The sequence below is a fragment of the Carassius auratus genome, unplaced genomic scaffold, assembly GCF_003368295.1.
Source record: "Carassius auratus strain Wakin unplaced genomic scaffold, ASM336829v1 scaf_tig00017060, whole genome shotgun sequence".
Classification (NCBI taxonomy): Eukaryota; Metazoa; Chordata; class Actinopteri; order Cypriniformes; family Cyprinidae; genus Carassius; species Carassius auratus.
Genome location: NW_020524735.1, coordinates 611,284 through 627,787, shown reverse-complemented (window position 1 = coordinate 627,787; position 16,504 = coordinate 611,284). Strand labels below are relative to the sequence as shown.

The 16,504-nt window shown below is 37.7% G+C and overlaps 2 protein-coding genes across 3 annotated transcripts in view; both read left to right on the top strand.

The window, feature by feature from the left end:
• The first annotated feature begins 729 nt into the window (after positions 1 to 729).
• LOC113075444 (centromere protein I-like) lies at positions 730 to 9,554 on the top strand. 2 transcript variants are annotated; one of them, XM_026248161.1, is made up of 20 exons: positions 731 to 1,004; positions 1,258 to 1,395; positions 1,584 to 1,702; positions 2,210 to 2,317; positions 2,455 to 2,503; positions 2,620 to 2,666; positions 2,801 to 2,890; positions 2,990 to 3,121; positions 3,307 to 3,429; positions 4,594 to 4,714; positions 4,848 to 4,942; positions 5,172 to 5,289; positions 5,462 to 5,526; positions 5,774 to 5,883; positions 6,806 to 6,941; positions 7,124 to 7,248; positions 7,815 to 7,863; positions 8,174 to 8,392; positions 8,813 to 8,854; positions 8,988 to 9,554. In XM_026248161.1, the coding sequence occupies exons 1-20, from the start codon at positions 848 to 850 to the stop codon at positions 9,126 to 9,128; spliced, it is 2,184 nt and encodes a 727-aa protein (XP_026103946.1). In that variant the 5' UTR covers positions 731 to 847; the 3' UTR covers positions 9,129 to 9,554. The 2 variants fall into 2 exon arrangements, with proteins under 2 accessions (XP_026103947.1, XP_026103946.1); XM_026248162.1 differs by lacking the exons at positions 8,174 to 8,392; positions 8,813 to 8,854; positions 8,988 to 9,554 and adding an exon at positions 7,958 to 8,152 and having other exon boundaries at positions 730 to 1,004.
• A 427-nt stretch (positions 9,555 to 9,981) lies between these two features.
• LOC113075443 (dystrophin-related protein 2-like) overlaps positions 9,982 to 16,504 on the top strand; it is a 119,458-nt gene continuing 112,935 nt past the window's right edge. Inside the window, exon 1 of the mRNA XM_026248160.1 lies at positions 9,982 to 10,485. The gene's annotated coding sequence lies outside the window, so the exon portion shown is untranslated. The remainder of the gene's footprint in view (positions 10,486 to 16,504) is intronic.

Genomic DNA, 16,504 nt, shown 5'->3' with positions numbered 1-16,504 from the left:
GTGCAAAATGAATGGGAGTCTATGGGGCTAGACGGCTAAATTTGTCCCTTTCACCCGATTGCCTTTGAGAAATCTCAGATCTGATTGTAGGTTTTGCAAGTTCAACATGGGTTATAGGTCGAAAGTTGAATGAACGAGTTCTTATGTCATTTCGATTTCTTACAGGTTGAGTTGTTGTTGCCCATAACACGCTAGCATTCTGCTAATGAATGTGAATGTGTATGACGTCATTGACATTTTAAAAGATTTTTAAAACAAATAAGTGCGCTAAAAATCTAACACACAGCAATTTCTTTGATTTTGAGCCATTGACCTCCATTCATTCTGCACTCGTCATGTGAGCGCCCTCATATGGAGTCAGAGTGGAACTGCAACCAGTTCAGAAGCCGGAAGTGTAGTGAGAGTGAAACTTCTCGCCATCTTAGACATTCTCTGGTAGTAGCCTAGCAGTGATACCGAGATTACGGACTTTTATGAATATAGACCTTTTTAACCCAAAACCACCCATTAGAGGAATTTCTCTTAAGCCATAGTACCCGTATATAAAATATTATCAGTGTAAAATATGCACTCTAGTGTAACTTCTTGCGGTATTTATTTGCGGGCGCATCTAATTTGCATTGTTACTATTTAAATGGCAAAAAAAATAATAATAACGTAAATTCTAAAACACAATCATATTAATAACCTATTTATATTATAACATAGCCGCTTTCATTTCGTACAGGAAGTGATGCAGTGCGCATGTCCAAACGGTCGCGGCAGATTTGGCGTTTGGTTTGAATATGTTACTTCAGCGACCGAGACAAACACACGACAGATAACAAATAATAATATAATGTAGCGAATGATGTCCGATTTATCTAGCCTGGCGGGGTTAGTCTCCGAGCCGTCTGGAGAAATAGACTCCTCTGCGAGCAACAGAAGTTTGCGTTTGGCAGAAAAGGAAAAGCGAAAAGGCGAGGCGGATCCCTTTGGTCTCGCGGTGAAGTATTTGTCTCAGGGTAAGTGCAGTTTACAACATTATAGAAACGGATTACAAAAGCAACGTTAGTGCATTACACTTTAGTAGTAAAAAGCATTTTTTTTTTAATTAAATTCGTTGTTCTTTCAGTTCTTTTGTTTTTGTGCCCCGACAATTTCTCTTCAAGACTGTTAGGTCTTTTGTTTATCTCTTTGTGAGGGTGTCGTCATCAGATACTGGATCCCAAGTTAATTGTCATAACATATGTTTACATGTATTTGTGTATGTTCCAGTGGAAGCTGGCACAGTAGTCAGGGGGAATGATGAGCTGGAGAGGAATATGTTGGTGGTGGAGACAGTGGCTCTCAGTAAGGGTCTTCCTCCGGAGCTCATCACAGTGCTATTGGACTTGGCTTTAAGCCTCAACGCAGGTAATACAATTTCTGGGGATGCACAGATTTCTTCAGCTGTAAGTTAGTTGATTACATGAGCATGGATTCAAAATGAGAAATTTAGTCATCAGGTCACAATCAAACATATAAGCAGTATCTCATCCTAATGTTACTCCATGGTTTCAGTCGTTTATGGCGCAGATCATTAAATTCAGTTTGTCCACCAGGAACTGTGAACTGTACCCGGGTGCTGAAGTTTCTCGTACCTGCCACAGTGGTGCCGCAGGAGGCAGTTGTGAAGGGGGTGTCCTGGCTATGTGCGGGGAAAATGCCAATGAATGCACAGGTAAGGGCTGTCGATTATACCTGGTCAGTGGTGAGATGGCTGTCATTTACTTTTGCTTTATAGTTCTCAAAATTAATGTTGAAAATGAAAAGTAATCGATTTTCTAAATACATGTTATAGATTTTATTGTCAAAGTCATGTGTTTCCTTTAAAAAAAATTTAACCTTGTTTATTAAAGTTTTTATTAGGTCTTTCATTTAATTATTTACATTTTAATAAAAAAATCATGTCTCAGACACATGGTGGAATGACAGATTTCTATTTGGTTATGTTTAGGGCTATGACCATTATTTATTTAGCTAAAACCTACCCATGCAGGCCAAAAATCTTCTAACTCTATTTTTGTGTGCATAACCCAAATCTCAAATTGTGTTTTTTATTTTATATATAATCCGTTATACTGTACATTTATGTCATGATATGAAATTACATAATCTGTCACATCTTCAATTTCATTGCCATTTTAAACATTTAGTTCAGTCTCTTAGTAACATGTTTTCTTTTCAGGTTCTCTTTGTCCGCTGGGTACTCACTGTTTTTGACCTGATTGACTGCAAAGACAACTTGAGATCCATTTATGGCTTCATTTTCAGCTTTGTGACAGAAGAAAATCTGGTTAGTTGTGCTCTGCAAATACTTAATTAATTTAGAAAATGTCTATGTTTCTAAGTATACTGGCTTATATTTTATAATTGCATAAAACAATTAAATGTTTGTGTTAATTTACTAGCCTGTTTTTTGTTTTCTTCCAGTGCCCATTTATTTGCCACTTGCTGTACCTTTTAACCATGAGGGAACATGGTGAGCTGTTGAATAAGTGGTTGACATTTTTTATCTGTGTATGCTGTAATAGTACATGATGTTATTTACTTGTTATTCTGATTATTATTAATATTTTTTCACTTATACTTTCATAGTTCACCCGTACAGAGTCAGGAAACTTTTGGATATTCAGGCTAAAATGGTAAAGACTATCAGAATAAACACCTCAATGTCCCTATTATAAATGTTTACAAACTGTAGTGGCAGATAATGTTTCTTTTAATTGGATACACCTCATTTGACGAGTACTTTGTGTTTCTCCATTTTTCTTATTAGGGCAGACAACCATTTCTCACCCAACTTCTAGCACTCTACAAAGTTTTTCGCCCAGACCTAGTGACGCTCTCTCTTCCATCAAAAGTAAGGGTAAGTGTATTTAATACTTCTCTAGCAGAACTCTGTTCTTCTGCCAGGTGTTTCAGACTCTTAAACTGTAATTATTATTATTTATTTATTTATTTTCAGACTGGATTTAAGAATCACAGTTCCACCTGGAAGGTAGCGCTGAGTGCTGTGCAGAGGAAAAACAAGGGTGCTGTTTTAGTTGACCAGAGCCTCAGTTTGGATGTGAAAGAGAAGCCGTCCACTAGAAAGAGGGTAAGAATTCATCTGTGTAATATTGTAAAGAGCTTTAAAGAACACTCACTGTTAAATAAGGGCTGTAATAAACATCACAACTTTTAACAGTTGTTTTCAAATTTCAAACTTGCCTAAAAGCAAAAAAGAAAATGTCAAAGTCTTACATTTTGAATCTATAAACTGGATGTATCTAATGTCCATAGAAACTACATCACCTAGCAATACCTCCCTTGAGCTCGGCGTTTGACAGCAACTCGAACAAGGTGTTCTGCCTGCAGGAGCTCCGTTCCTTCAAAGAGCTACTGGAGAACATTCACAGTATAGAGGTAATGCACACATCTTTTTCTTTCACTCACAACAGACTTTGTCTGTAGAATGAAGCATTATTTGGGGCCAGTTGTTTGTTAGACACTGGGCAATCAAACTGAATAAATTTTCTTTGGATTTTTAAATACAAAATGGCTTGTTGCATAATATTCAACAAATTTACCCGATCTGATGAGTAGACCAAAACACATCTGCACTGCTGTAGTTTGGCCACTTGGTGTAGCCAAGCCTCCACAACACCGATCAATGAGCACGTCATTAAAAGAAAGTATGAAAATACTATGGAAGTCAATGGCAACCACCAACTTCAAAATATCTTTTATGATCAATATAAGAAAGCAACTTATACAGGTTTGGAACAACGTGAGTAAATGATGACAGAATTGTAATTTTTGAGTGAACTATCCATTTATCAGTAGTCAAACTTCTTTCACTTGTATAATGTTCATCAACACTGTCATCTCTAAGTACTAAACAATATATATCACACTCAGTTGACAAGTCATAAAATATTTACAGAATCCAATTAAACCTCGCAAAGAATCTACTTGATGGATGCACTAACCTGATAAGCCTTATTAAATCTCTTTTTAAAGGACATTTATGCTTCATTCAGCACAAAATGAATATGAATAGTGTTTCTGCACCAATTTAGAGTGATTTTTGCAGTCTGCAACAGGAAAGGACTGAGAAAGAACCCAGTCGAGTCAGTCATGTGGAAAAAACAGCTCATTTGTGGCCATGGGGAAAGATCATTGAATCTTTCTCACTGTGGCAACTCCGTCATTAGAATCAGTCGTTTCTCAGATGAATGATACATTTGCTTGTTAATTACAGAAAGAATCAGCCATGTCTGTTGTCAATCTGTCACTTAGTTTTATTTATTTATTATTTGTTGAATTCCCATATTGTCAGGCGGCTGATTGCAGACTGACACAAATTGCAGCTTTTGAAAAGAGTGATAATGTTGAATGGTGGAAAGTGTCATCTAAACTGTTGTCTTAAACTGTCAGTTTCAGTACAGGTCTCAAAGGAGTCAGAAGTATGACTGAATTGGTTTATTTGCCTCCAGCTGTTTTGACAGCTCTTGGTTATGATATACTGTCTCTATGTTGTGTAGATGCATGTTTCTGTGTAATGTTAAAGTCATACCTTGTTTCCAGCTGCCTGCCCAGATGGGTTCGCTTCTGGGATCATCTCTGGCTCTGCACTACCTGGACTGTGTACAGGATGAATCTGCCTCCCTGCGCCTTAACTTTTGGCTTGGACACTCGTTGCAAGAGGGTACATTTTCCATGTCACAATACTAAACCTTTTCAGGCTTGTCTAAAGTTCTCTAGTCCCTCTGCCTTTATAGTTCCCATTTAAATTTCAGTTCAGTACCATAATGCAGTTTGCTCTTGTATGTTTTGGGCAGAGTTTTTACTGTGTCCTGGGGATGGGAGTTCTGACAACACTTCTGAAGCCCGTCGCTTTCTCAGCACCATCCTCTTTTCACAGCAGTTCCTGCAGGTACGACCTAGCAGCAGAAGACAAATATTACCCAATAGGAAATTAACCTTGGCAGCCTCAAGGTTGGATGTTTAATATTAGAAACATATGGCAGTTTATACCACAAACCCCAGGACATCTATCAATCATTTTTCTGCCTTCCTTTCTTTCTCTTCTGCATTCCTGTATGATCTTCCCACTTGTAAAATCCCCTGCTGACTGTTTTTTTTTTTTTTTTTTCGTTTCTCAGGAGGGATTCTCCAGTACGGAGAGTTTTCTTTATAAGTTTCTGAGTGTGTGGGACGGCTCTCTGCTCCGGCCGCAGATCCTGGATCTTCTTAGTGACATCCCCTTGATGCCAAGCGTCTGTAAGTTACCTCTGCTGCAACCAGAGGAATTCATGAACAAACGAATGATAATGGAATATCTACATTGCTCGTTGATTAGACGTCATATTTTGTTGTCTTGAACATTTTATTGCTTAATACAGAATTAATGAAAGTAAAACTGTAACTTAATGTTTCTTTTCTTTGTCTGTAGACATGCATAAACTTCTCTTTGAGCCACTGAAGCAACTTTATTTTACCTCCACAGTATTTTTCAAGGTTTGTATTGTATTGTTTTTCTTCCTTTCTGTTTGTTTGTATCAAGCACGAGCATGGTCATGTGATCCAGATTGTCAATGAATGCTTAGACAGTTCAGACACAAGTGAATTATTCTTTCTACACAGAGTCGTGACCTCGTTACATTTTCTGAGGTGTTGTTTGAGTGGTGCTGTGATTAAGCTCAAAGCAATTGAAAGCAGGGTTTGATTTTCCTGAATGTGCCTTTTCACATTGTCCTCCTCACAGTGTAGTGTCATCGAGTGTCTGAATAGCATGCTGGTTAAGTGGCTGACATGGCATTCCGTCAGCGCATTGGAGGGCGGTTTGGACATCAGTCTTAACAGCAACAGCACCATGTGAGTATATGTATTACAGCTAGTATTTAGTTTAATAATGACCCCTAGTCTTATTTTGCACAATTTATTAGTTTACAAAAATAACTTAAAAATAAAGAACTTTTATTTTTGTTAGTACCAAGGCCTTGTAGGCAGAGAAAATAATATTAAAACCAAAAATATTTCAATTTTAATGGTCCAATCAAATCCTGATTATGATCCCAGCATTGTTACCAGCTGAATAGTCTTGGAAACATGTTGCTTTATAGAATTTAAATTATATGCAAATGCTGTTGTCTTTAATGTGACTTGCACTTTACTGAGCCCTGAGTGTTTATAATGACTGTCAAAAACTCACTGTCTTGGGAAACATTGCAGAAATAATCTGAAGAAATGGTAACACACTCCAGCGATTATACTCTTAAAAGTCTCGCTTGAGGTTTACCACTGCGGCTTTCTTTATATATTATATTTAAAAGAGATCAATGAACTGCTCCTGTGGTCGGGCTCCATCTGAACCTCGTTTGCCCTAAAAGTGTTCTGTGGAATGGTGTGTAATGAAGTGCGGAGGATTTTTTCCCCTCGCCTGTCGTGTATTGCTTCTCTCTCTCGCTGCTGATTTGGTCATTTTTTTATTACATTACTGAAGTGCACAGCTGAAGGAGAAATTATGATCAAGGGCAAAACCCTGTTTGACTGCGATGGTGTGACATACGCTTATTATTCCAGTTTTTGCTTTGGGTCTGTGATGTGTGAATTGTGTGGGTGCAACACATAGCACAAAGACACATCTGGTGTGTGCTAGGTGTGATTTAAAGCTAATTTATTGTTCTCTCCTGGATAAATATAGGACGTTCTGCAGGGAAAGCTCATTTTTTCATATGTTAGTTTGTGTATGCTTTCAAAAAATTGAGTGAAAAGAATAATACACTATTCTTCCTAGGACCATGACCTTGTCTGGCTTCATGGACTCTGTAATGGAGCTGGTTCGCTTTGTGGGATTGCTGGCATCTGAGGGACTCCGTCTGGAGAACTGCCATGTTCTTTTGCTCAACCAGACGCTTGCTTTCTATGAGACGGTACACTCCGCTATGATTAACTTAATTAACGTGATGTTCTTGGCAAAGTCTCATCAACTAAAGCTCCTGTCTGAATTTCACTAAGATTTGTGTCCTGATTTGAGTCCACTTGATTTAGTGCAACAAAAACTGATGTTAATTTCTTTGTGCTAATACAGTAATTTTTCTCTCCTCTTATCTAGGTGTGTGACATGTTTCTGAAGTACAGTTTGCCTCTGATCATCATGCCTCCGGCTGGGGTTTTCTACCCAGCTCTCTTTGCCACAGACTCAGTGAGCGTGGATCGACTTGGTTACATCATGTACAGGTATTATATGAGAGCTATAATAGCTTCATGGGTCATTTTATCATTCTGGTCAATCCGTTTGAGATGTTAGTCTAACCATGCTAGATTAAAGGCATCTTCTAGAACTAATTTTGGGTGAGTGAGCTGGGAAAAGGTAAGTTCCTCTTCATTGCATGTGCAGTTGCATGGCAGTGTGTGTGCTGCTGGCTAAAATGTGGGCAACAGCCTGAACCTTCAAATGCATTACATTGCTATGGCAAGGTGCCTGTAAGCAGTAAATGAAATGAAGTATGAAGATCCTTTCATCTGCTTCGGCACGCTAACTTTAAGTGCTGCTGTGAAGGCTTTAAAAGAATAGTTCATCCAAAATTCACAAGTCTGTCATTTACTCCGCATCATGCCACATGAAACAGAAATTAAGATGTTTAAGAAGAAGAATATCCAAGCTACTACTTTCCAACCCCAAACTTTTAGTGTATATCTGACCTAACAATTTCATGTCACATCTTTTATTTTAATAGAACAGGATTAATTATTGTATAATGTGCTAACTTAATTAATACAATCCTGTTATTCCCTTTTTTCAGGTACCGGAAGAATCTGACCTTGGCTAAGAAACAAGAGCAACAGAGAGAGGTAATGAGCATACCGTATCGTAAAATGAACAGCAAAGTCATGAAATGCCAACTGCGCGAATGCAAGAGGTTTTGTTTTTGAATTATTTAATTAGGAGGGGTAAATTAGAAGGACCTTCAAGCTTTTAAGAATTTACAATGAAGCTCCTGGAGGCCATTGCTGTAATCCTCACCTTACCTGCTGGAGATGAAAGGAGTCTTCTTGATTGAATCCCAGTTGAATTTCCACATTTTTATTGAGCTTAAAATGTCTTGACAGGACTTGACTTTTTTTCTCTTAGTTTTATGATTAATATTTTCTTGCATTACAGCAAACATTCCACATTAGCAGGAACACGTACAAGGAATTTAATCGGAACCTTCAAGCAATGGTGAACTCCATGTGGAACTCCTGTTGGTGCATCCCTGGTTCAGACATTGAGATTGACAAGGATCTCATCTCTCTAAGCAAAGTGGCAGAACCCTGGTGCCGTTTTGACCTAATCCACCACCCAGCGCTTTTCAGTTATGCCATTGAATTTCATCAGAGGGTGAGTGAGATATTGTTACACTAGTGACATTTAAAAGCACAAGAGCTTGTAACAGTACAGTGCTGCTTGACTGTCATTTCATTTGGAGTGAAGGAAAGGGACTCCGCTGCGCAAGATAATTAGATGATAATTTTGCATCAAGTGTAAAGCCTTGTGTGTCAATACCAGGGACAGCACATCCTCCACTTTTAATAACTTTAGGATTGGACAAGGAGATAAATGTGGTATTAATGTATCTTTTATAGAGGATCCATTAATACAGAATCACATTTTATTATTCATGGAAACTATGAGACTGGAGTTTTCATTATCTTTAATAATACAAGTACCTTTTTTGGTCTGACTGTAACATTCAGCATTGTACTTCTGAGATTTAAAGCAAGGGGAGAACAATGAATATTTATGTGTTCTCTTTATCAGTGTTGGCCAGAAAGGAAGAATGTGGATCTCGGTTCCATAAAGGTACTAACATTATATCATCTCTTTTATTTTATTTTATTAAATGCTTCTTTTAGATCAGCATGAGAGCTTGGTTTTACTCAGTCATATCCTGTTGTAATATTCCTCACAGTGACTTTTATTTTCGTTATTTCAGACCGGGAAGTACTGGAACTGGTATATTGAGTTTCTCTTTAATCAAGGCTTTGATGGCCTCAACAATTTTATTCAGACCAACACTGGCCACGGCTCTGGATTGAGTAGTCAAGATGACAGGCAGCCCACGAGTCAGACTTGATGCTGGCAGGAAGTCCAGGTGTCAGGGGGTTCATAAAACATGTATATATTTTATAGTCATCCTCCGTTAGAGGGCAGAAAGGAACCACTTGCATAACTGTAAATACTAAATGTACATTACAAGCTGTTTTGTTACTTTCCAATCCTTTCTAGTGTTGTGTATATTTTTAGACCCTTTTTGCTTTTTATCTTTTGTGCACAGAAAACGGAACTAAAACATTGTGATAGCCTTTTATATATATATATATAAAAAAAAAAAGTATGACTGCTTTAACTGCTATCTAAAATTCAAGATCCCATTATTTTTAACGATTTAAAACTGGTGATCAAAGATTGATTAACAGTCTTGTTTATTATTCCTGTCAACCTAATGCAGCTATGTATCTTTGATTGGTCTGACATTAAAAATAAATCATTTTTTCTCATATTCAGCATGAGGCAAAGCAGTATGATACAGGCTTTTGCCATTTAAAAAAAACCTGTACATTAAACTGGACCAGCTAATTTGCATTGATTTCGAGATTTTGTATGATGACTCGAGTATAGTTGTTATTTTAAAAGTAATTCACACAACAGGTCTGTTTTTAATTGTAATGAATAAGGCTATAATTTAAAAATGAATTAAAAATTATTTAATTCAACATACACAATTTGTCATTTTAATGTTTTTTTGCTCAGCTACTTCAAACTAGATTTTATGTAGTTTGAATGCAAATGATAAGCATTCTGCTTCTAACTAGATCAAACCCTACAAAGACAGTTTTTCTGAAAAATCAATAAAAAATATTGTTTTGCACAGAAACATTCTAAGCGTCCCCTTGGTAACTTGGTCCAAGTGCGTAGGTAATTTCAGCATCAAGGCAGTTGTGAGGCTGTGAGCAAATCTCTATGGATTTACGTTGTTCAGCCCGTCTCAAATGTGAGCGCCTTCCACTCTGCGTAACACATCTTCGTGTTTATGACTGGCTCTCTCCGGAGATACCTCGCGACGATGTGTCCCCTCTCTGGTTCGTGCTATTTTCAGCGCGAGCGCGTCACGATGCCGTCCAGCAAACTTCATGTGGAGTGAAAGAAGAATTTGCTCACACCTCCGGGATTACAGCTCACGCGTTTATCATCAATGTGGACAGATGCAGAACTTCAAAACGATGAATTCTACGAGCGCAGAACTACGCGATCTGTCTTGCTCGGCTGATGTCCTTGTTCATGTATGAGAGATTATTCGTTCATCGCCGACTGTCCGATCATCACTTCTCCACTCTCATCCCGCAGCTTTCCTCTTTTCATCTGAGCGTCAGTGTCAAATGGAAATCTGAAGTGCTCCACTTTCGCAGTTTCTCACCTTTCGTAGCAAAAAGGTAGGACTTAATTCGCTGTGCTTGACAAGTGTGCCATGATGGTTAGAACCTGTTCACGCGAAGCCTTTTAAGTTTCAGTTTAGAGACGAGATAAATTAAGAGAGTGATGTCCGTTTTTATTAATGCAAACTCTTCGATCGCTGTCACGAGAAAGGCCTGATGATGTGATCTTACCGGTTGATACGTCAAGTCAGTGAAGCAGATCTCGTGGTTAGTCGTCTTGTCCGAAGCTCTATGAGGAAAAATATCTTGCAAGAGACGCTTATGACGGTGACCTGCCGGTGACTTTGAACTGATTTAAGCGTGTCAATGTGACCTGTAGGAACGACAGTCGAGAAGAATTAAGGGTTCTAGTTCTGCTTCCTAATGATTCTTTTTTCATTATACGTTCCTTTTAGTACTTTTGTGGAAGTAATATTCGGAGGGGGAAAACATGCAATTCCCATTGCATTGTCCAGCAGTCGTAAGTGAAAGTAGCCTATTTAGTAGGCCTAACGTTTTTTTCCATAAAATATTATATGAGTAAAAAAAAAACTCGTTTATTTTTTTTATTAAATCTAACGACTTTAAAGTACAACCTAGTTGTCTTTATTTTAATTAAAAAAAAAATCTGTAAAAGAGACGGATTAATTCATTAACCACTCAGTTTCGTAAGTATTTTTTTTATTTAAAACCGAACCTGTAGACGAGAGTCATTCAGGTGTCATACTGGACACATCACGCTATTTGGTTTTGATTCACTAAAAGAACAGACTCCTATGATTCATTCTTTCGGTCTACACTGTTGTGCTTCAGCTGTAGATTCAGTATTAATAGTAGGCTAGTGCAGAAAACGTTCTCATGCTATTTTAGTTTAGTAATGGTGGATGTTTTTATATAGTAGTGAAAAACAGCTCATATGATCCATTCGTCAAAAGTAAGATTCGTTCCTTTGGTAGCCTATTCAGACAACCATCATCAATCAATCAATCAATACTGTGCATATGTTTTTGATCATGATAACCGGTTCATAGGAATCATTCCTTCTTGAATAAGTTGTAAATAAGAACACGGTTCACAAGCATAAAAACCTTTGATAAATTTGGTTGCTCACAGCCTGGAAATGTTTCTAGACGCATTTCCGTGTTTGTTCTGTGTAATTACTAAAAATAAGTCTGATTTCCCTCCTCTCTTCTTTCCAGGCAGACAGTGCTTCACATTTTGAAAATGAAATGTGTGTGGGCTTTGACATTTGTCTCCGAATCACGTTCATAAATTTTCAATGTTGTGGCACAGTCTTGTAATATGAGGTTGAAGCCCCTTTAAAAGCACTATTGTGACTCTTGCTTTGATGTTTTTTGAATCGCTGACAGTTTTTGGAGCCGGTGGCAGTTCATGCTGAACAGCCACAAAAAGAGGAAACATAATAAGTGTCTATGCCTATCTGAGTGTTAGACACTGATCCTGCTGAAATGATCAAGAGTCATCAGTCTGAGTTATCAGCTCATCCTCTTTGTTATTCACACGAGTCATTCAAAGCTTATGTCACTGTCACAATCCTCTCCCCCTTTTCAAACCCCTTTGCTTTTTCCTTTCTAGATCATGTAAGTTCACCCTTTCCCTTAGCCTACTGTTACCATTTCTTTTATGTTCAGAGTTACAGAACACGGAAAACCTCAATTATGAATTTTCAATTATATAGCTTATTCTGAAAATACATTTACCAATCATTCAAAAAAATTTGTCACAGTCCTCTTTCTTTGTTTGTTCTTGTCCAGATCATGTCCATTTCCACACTTGTAGTCGTCATTGTGAATATGTGATGAACAGCAAGTGTTTTCTGATGACAAAGTTTTGGATGACAGTGCTTTGAAATGTTTTGTCAAGAACATTTATTGGAGCGGTGCTTGCCACTACACCTCTGAATTGTTACTCATTTTCTTGGTGATTTGTTTTCCCTCTGCACATCAGTACATCAGCATGTACTTTTGGACGACATTATTTATTTTCTCAGACGGCGTCTTGTACAGAGAGAACTACCAGGGGAAGTTTCCCTTGTTTTTGTTACGTTTTTTTGCTTCACTTAAAGGAGTGATCTAAAAATGTCAGGAGTTATGGCGACACAGGTCTGAAACTTTAGAACTTTACTAAGTTTATTCAAAGTTCAGATTGATGGTTCTGTATGCCATAATCTAATGTTTTAAATTATACTAGATATGCATTTCCTGAAGTAAATGCCAGTGCTCATGGGTTAACAAGTTATTGGACTAGAACAAACCCCTTACTAGAATGTTTGATGAGTATCAATACAGTGCCTTGCCAAGACTGTGATAAACAAAGCTGTTTAGTTTCTTCGAGAGTTGCGAGTTTCTTAGGTATGGACCATGTTATGTTGGTTATATAAATGTGTAATCTTATTTATCTCAGTCTGGCTTTTGATGTTTTTGCTGGCAATCCCACAGCCTGGGTTTGCCTTAGTCGTGATAGGATATATGAACTGGTAGTCAAGGGAAACGGCAAATACAGCTCTGAGCCCACGGAGTTGAAAAGCGGAGTCACGTACTCAGTCATCACAATCGCTCTTGACTGGCAGCAGCCCCACCGCTGTGAGAAACGTCTAGGTAATGGAACGTGTCGGCAGAGTTGTGCCTTTGATGAGGGTCTTTCTGTGCTTTCCCCTGGCCTTGAGACACATCCTGCTCTCTGGTGGTGAAAAACAGGCCAATCACCCCCCTGTTCCTTTCCATCATCCACGCTCTGAGTTGAAAGAAAGGATGAGCAGACAGAAAGAGGCGCAAAGAATGAGGATAGAAAAGCAATTTGCTAACTCCATAAATCCAGCCACCTAGGGTACCTGACCCCAGAGATAGAAGCAGGAGGCCATTATTTAATCTCGGGTAACCAATGCTCTCCTATTAACATTGAAAGGCCTGGTGTCTGCTGGTTGTCTGCAGTGGCATATTTATGTGTTTTATTTACTGTTTTGCACCGCATGGCCTCATGCACACTGCTCCCGAAAACCAGAAGGTGCCCTTAATATGGATTGATAAGGGGACATTGTTCATCTCCACCACTTGCAGCAAGATGTAGCATAAAAAATTGCAAAGGCGATGCCCAAAGCCTGTTTTTTATTATTTTAAATGGTTTCTGTTGGAGAAAGAAATGCAAAACAAAACACACATTTTGTGGGGGTGGTATGGTGTAGTGGGTAACACTCTTGGCTGGTGATCAGGAGTATGTTGAATTGATCTCTGTATGGTGCAAGCCATGAGTTATCACCACTGGAACTCATATGAAGCTAAATCACTTTGGATAAAAGCATCTGCTAATTAACTATTTATTTTAAATGACTTTAATTGACTAAAAGAGAGTGAATGGTGACCACAGCTGACAAACATTTAAGAACAAAGTTGAATAAAGGGTAAGTGTTCGATCAGGTGACTGCGCTTGAATCCTGGTCACTCTTTCTCGTTTATCTGCCCACTTGTTTATGGAGTGAGACACCACTGTCTCAGTTTTAAAGATGTGTGCTCAGAGAAGATATCAGGCATCCAGCAAAGTCTATCAGCCTGACGCTTCTGTGGCTGAGTGAGAAACGGCTGTATTTCTTCATCCCTGTCATCCCCAGGTACATTGATGAATTTACCTTTGCTCTCCTGTTTTGTCAGACACGCTGGCACACCATGAGAGATGCAGTGTAACCTCCTTTAATAAATATTTATGGTTTGTTTCTTGTTTTTATTTTTTTATACTGACAAATGACAGATGGAATATGGAACAGATAGTAGTTACAGTGACCATACACAATGAAGATGCTGACACAGGTATTGTTGGTGGTTGTTTTGACTGAACTTTTAATTGCATTAGTACATTAAAATTTAAAGTGTAATAAGTAGACTGGTTTTGGCTGCAATTTGTGCAGTCTGAGTCCCATTATCAAATTGTTCCGGTGCACTGAAAACATCACAGAATGCACTATAAAAATGTAGGTATTGGCTACTCACTATATTTTATTCATGGGAATGTTGTGATGGTTCCTTTTAGATTTTATTTTTAATTGTTAAAGTGTTAAGTAATTTTAATACTTAAGCATATTTCAGCAAATTGTCAAGACAACAAACATTTTTTGGTTTGCGCTTAATGTATAAGATCCCATTAGTTAGTGAAATGTTTTAGTTATTGAGTTAACTGAAATTAACAGTGAGCAATTAATCTGTTACTCTATCATTTTTTTGTAAACATTCATTTTTGCTCAGGTCCAATGAGTAATATTTACAGATACAACTTTACATTTTTTATAATGTATTAGTAAATAATAAAATGAACAGATGAATAAAACCTTTATATTTATTTTCCATTGTTAGGTCATGTTAACTAATGCAAACTAATATTAACAAGTGGAACGTAATTGTAAAGCGTTTCCAATATTAAATGTAACTTTTTCATCTAATCTTCATTTATATAAAAAAAAATAATAAATCAAATACCGTACCAATTTTTTACTAGTTTTACTTTGTTTACAATGACAAAACCAGCATACCAGCTATGTTTTAATCTGGTGGTGATTGAGTCATATTTGGTGGATTCTACAAAGTTTTGTGCAGATTATAGTGAATTAGACACATCCAAAGTTTAGTTGGTTTTTTGATGTGAAATCATGACCTCCTGTACACAGAGCTACTTTTATATGACCACAAACACCCAGTTATGCATCAGGGGTTGAGAAAACAGCATTAGACTGGCATTGGAGGGGCTTTTAGAGATGGTTTATCATATTGCAGCACTCTCCTCTCTACCTATTGTGTGATATTGTTACAGACTATGACTCAAACTGGTACCATAACTTGCAATCAATAACATTAGTGCATTAGAGCGGACTGCTGCAGTGCATTCCTTTTAATTGATCTTAATGGCTCTGTGCATTAAGTAAATTTCTATGTTTGACCATCTCTGCATGTTTTTTTTTTTTTTTTTTCCTCTGGAAAGCACAGTAGCTACCATATAAATACACAGCTGTCTTAACAGCAGTTTTTGTATTTATCTTAATGGGTATGAATGTTTGAAATGGCCAGTCCAACAAGTATTGAGTAAGGTTATACGTGCTAATTATAGTCATCAGCAATTGTGAGTATACTTGCCTTATGTTTGCTTTGTATTCTGGTTAAGGGGCATTACACTTTTTTGGGGTTGTGTGCAAAGGTTTGTTAACACTGGTTTGTTGGAGTTCTTCTTTTTACCTTTAGAATCTGCCAGCAAAAGGAAGTAAATGTAATTGCTTTTGGTAGTGTTGCTTTATCACTCACCAATGCATAAGTGTATGTTTCTGGTAAAAGAAAATAACGACATTCTAGATGTGCATACTTCATCAGAGTGAATGGATGCTGTCAGAATGACGGTTCAAACAACTGATAAAAACATTGCAATCCATAAGCAACCCACAAAGCTCCAGTCCATCAGTTAACTCTAGGAACCAAACGCTCACTGCTATGATTGAAACAACAGTTTTGCAGCTTTTCATAGATGGACGCTTCTGTGATTTATGTTAAAAACGCATAAATACTCGGTACAAATCAAACGATCTGTAATAACTGACAAAGCAATAGTGACCACATAATAAAAACAGTTACTCACACTTGTGTGGTGAGACATTTTTGTCAGATCCAAGCTGCACAGCATGTCTCTTAGTTTCAGTCTTTCTGAAAATCCTGCAGCGAATTGTGCCTTGTTTGTAAATGAATCGTGGGAAAATTACGACGCTGTCTGAAACTTCATTAAAAACATTCATCCACTCTTTCCGAAGGGTGAGATCAGAAGGAAGACAATGCAATGTTTTTCCAGTCTTTTTGTCTTCAGAGCATCTTTATCATTTGGTTTCTGTGTGCACCTGCATTTGCTCTCTCGTTATTTACCTACTACATGTGTATTGGTGGGCGGGGCTAAACAGGCAGTGATGCAGAAGCAGGCGTTGATCATCTTCAGGTGGAGTCTGTGTATAGCCACTATTATATCATAAAGTGGCACATTCCACAACCTGTTGTTT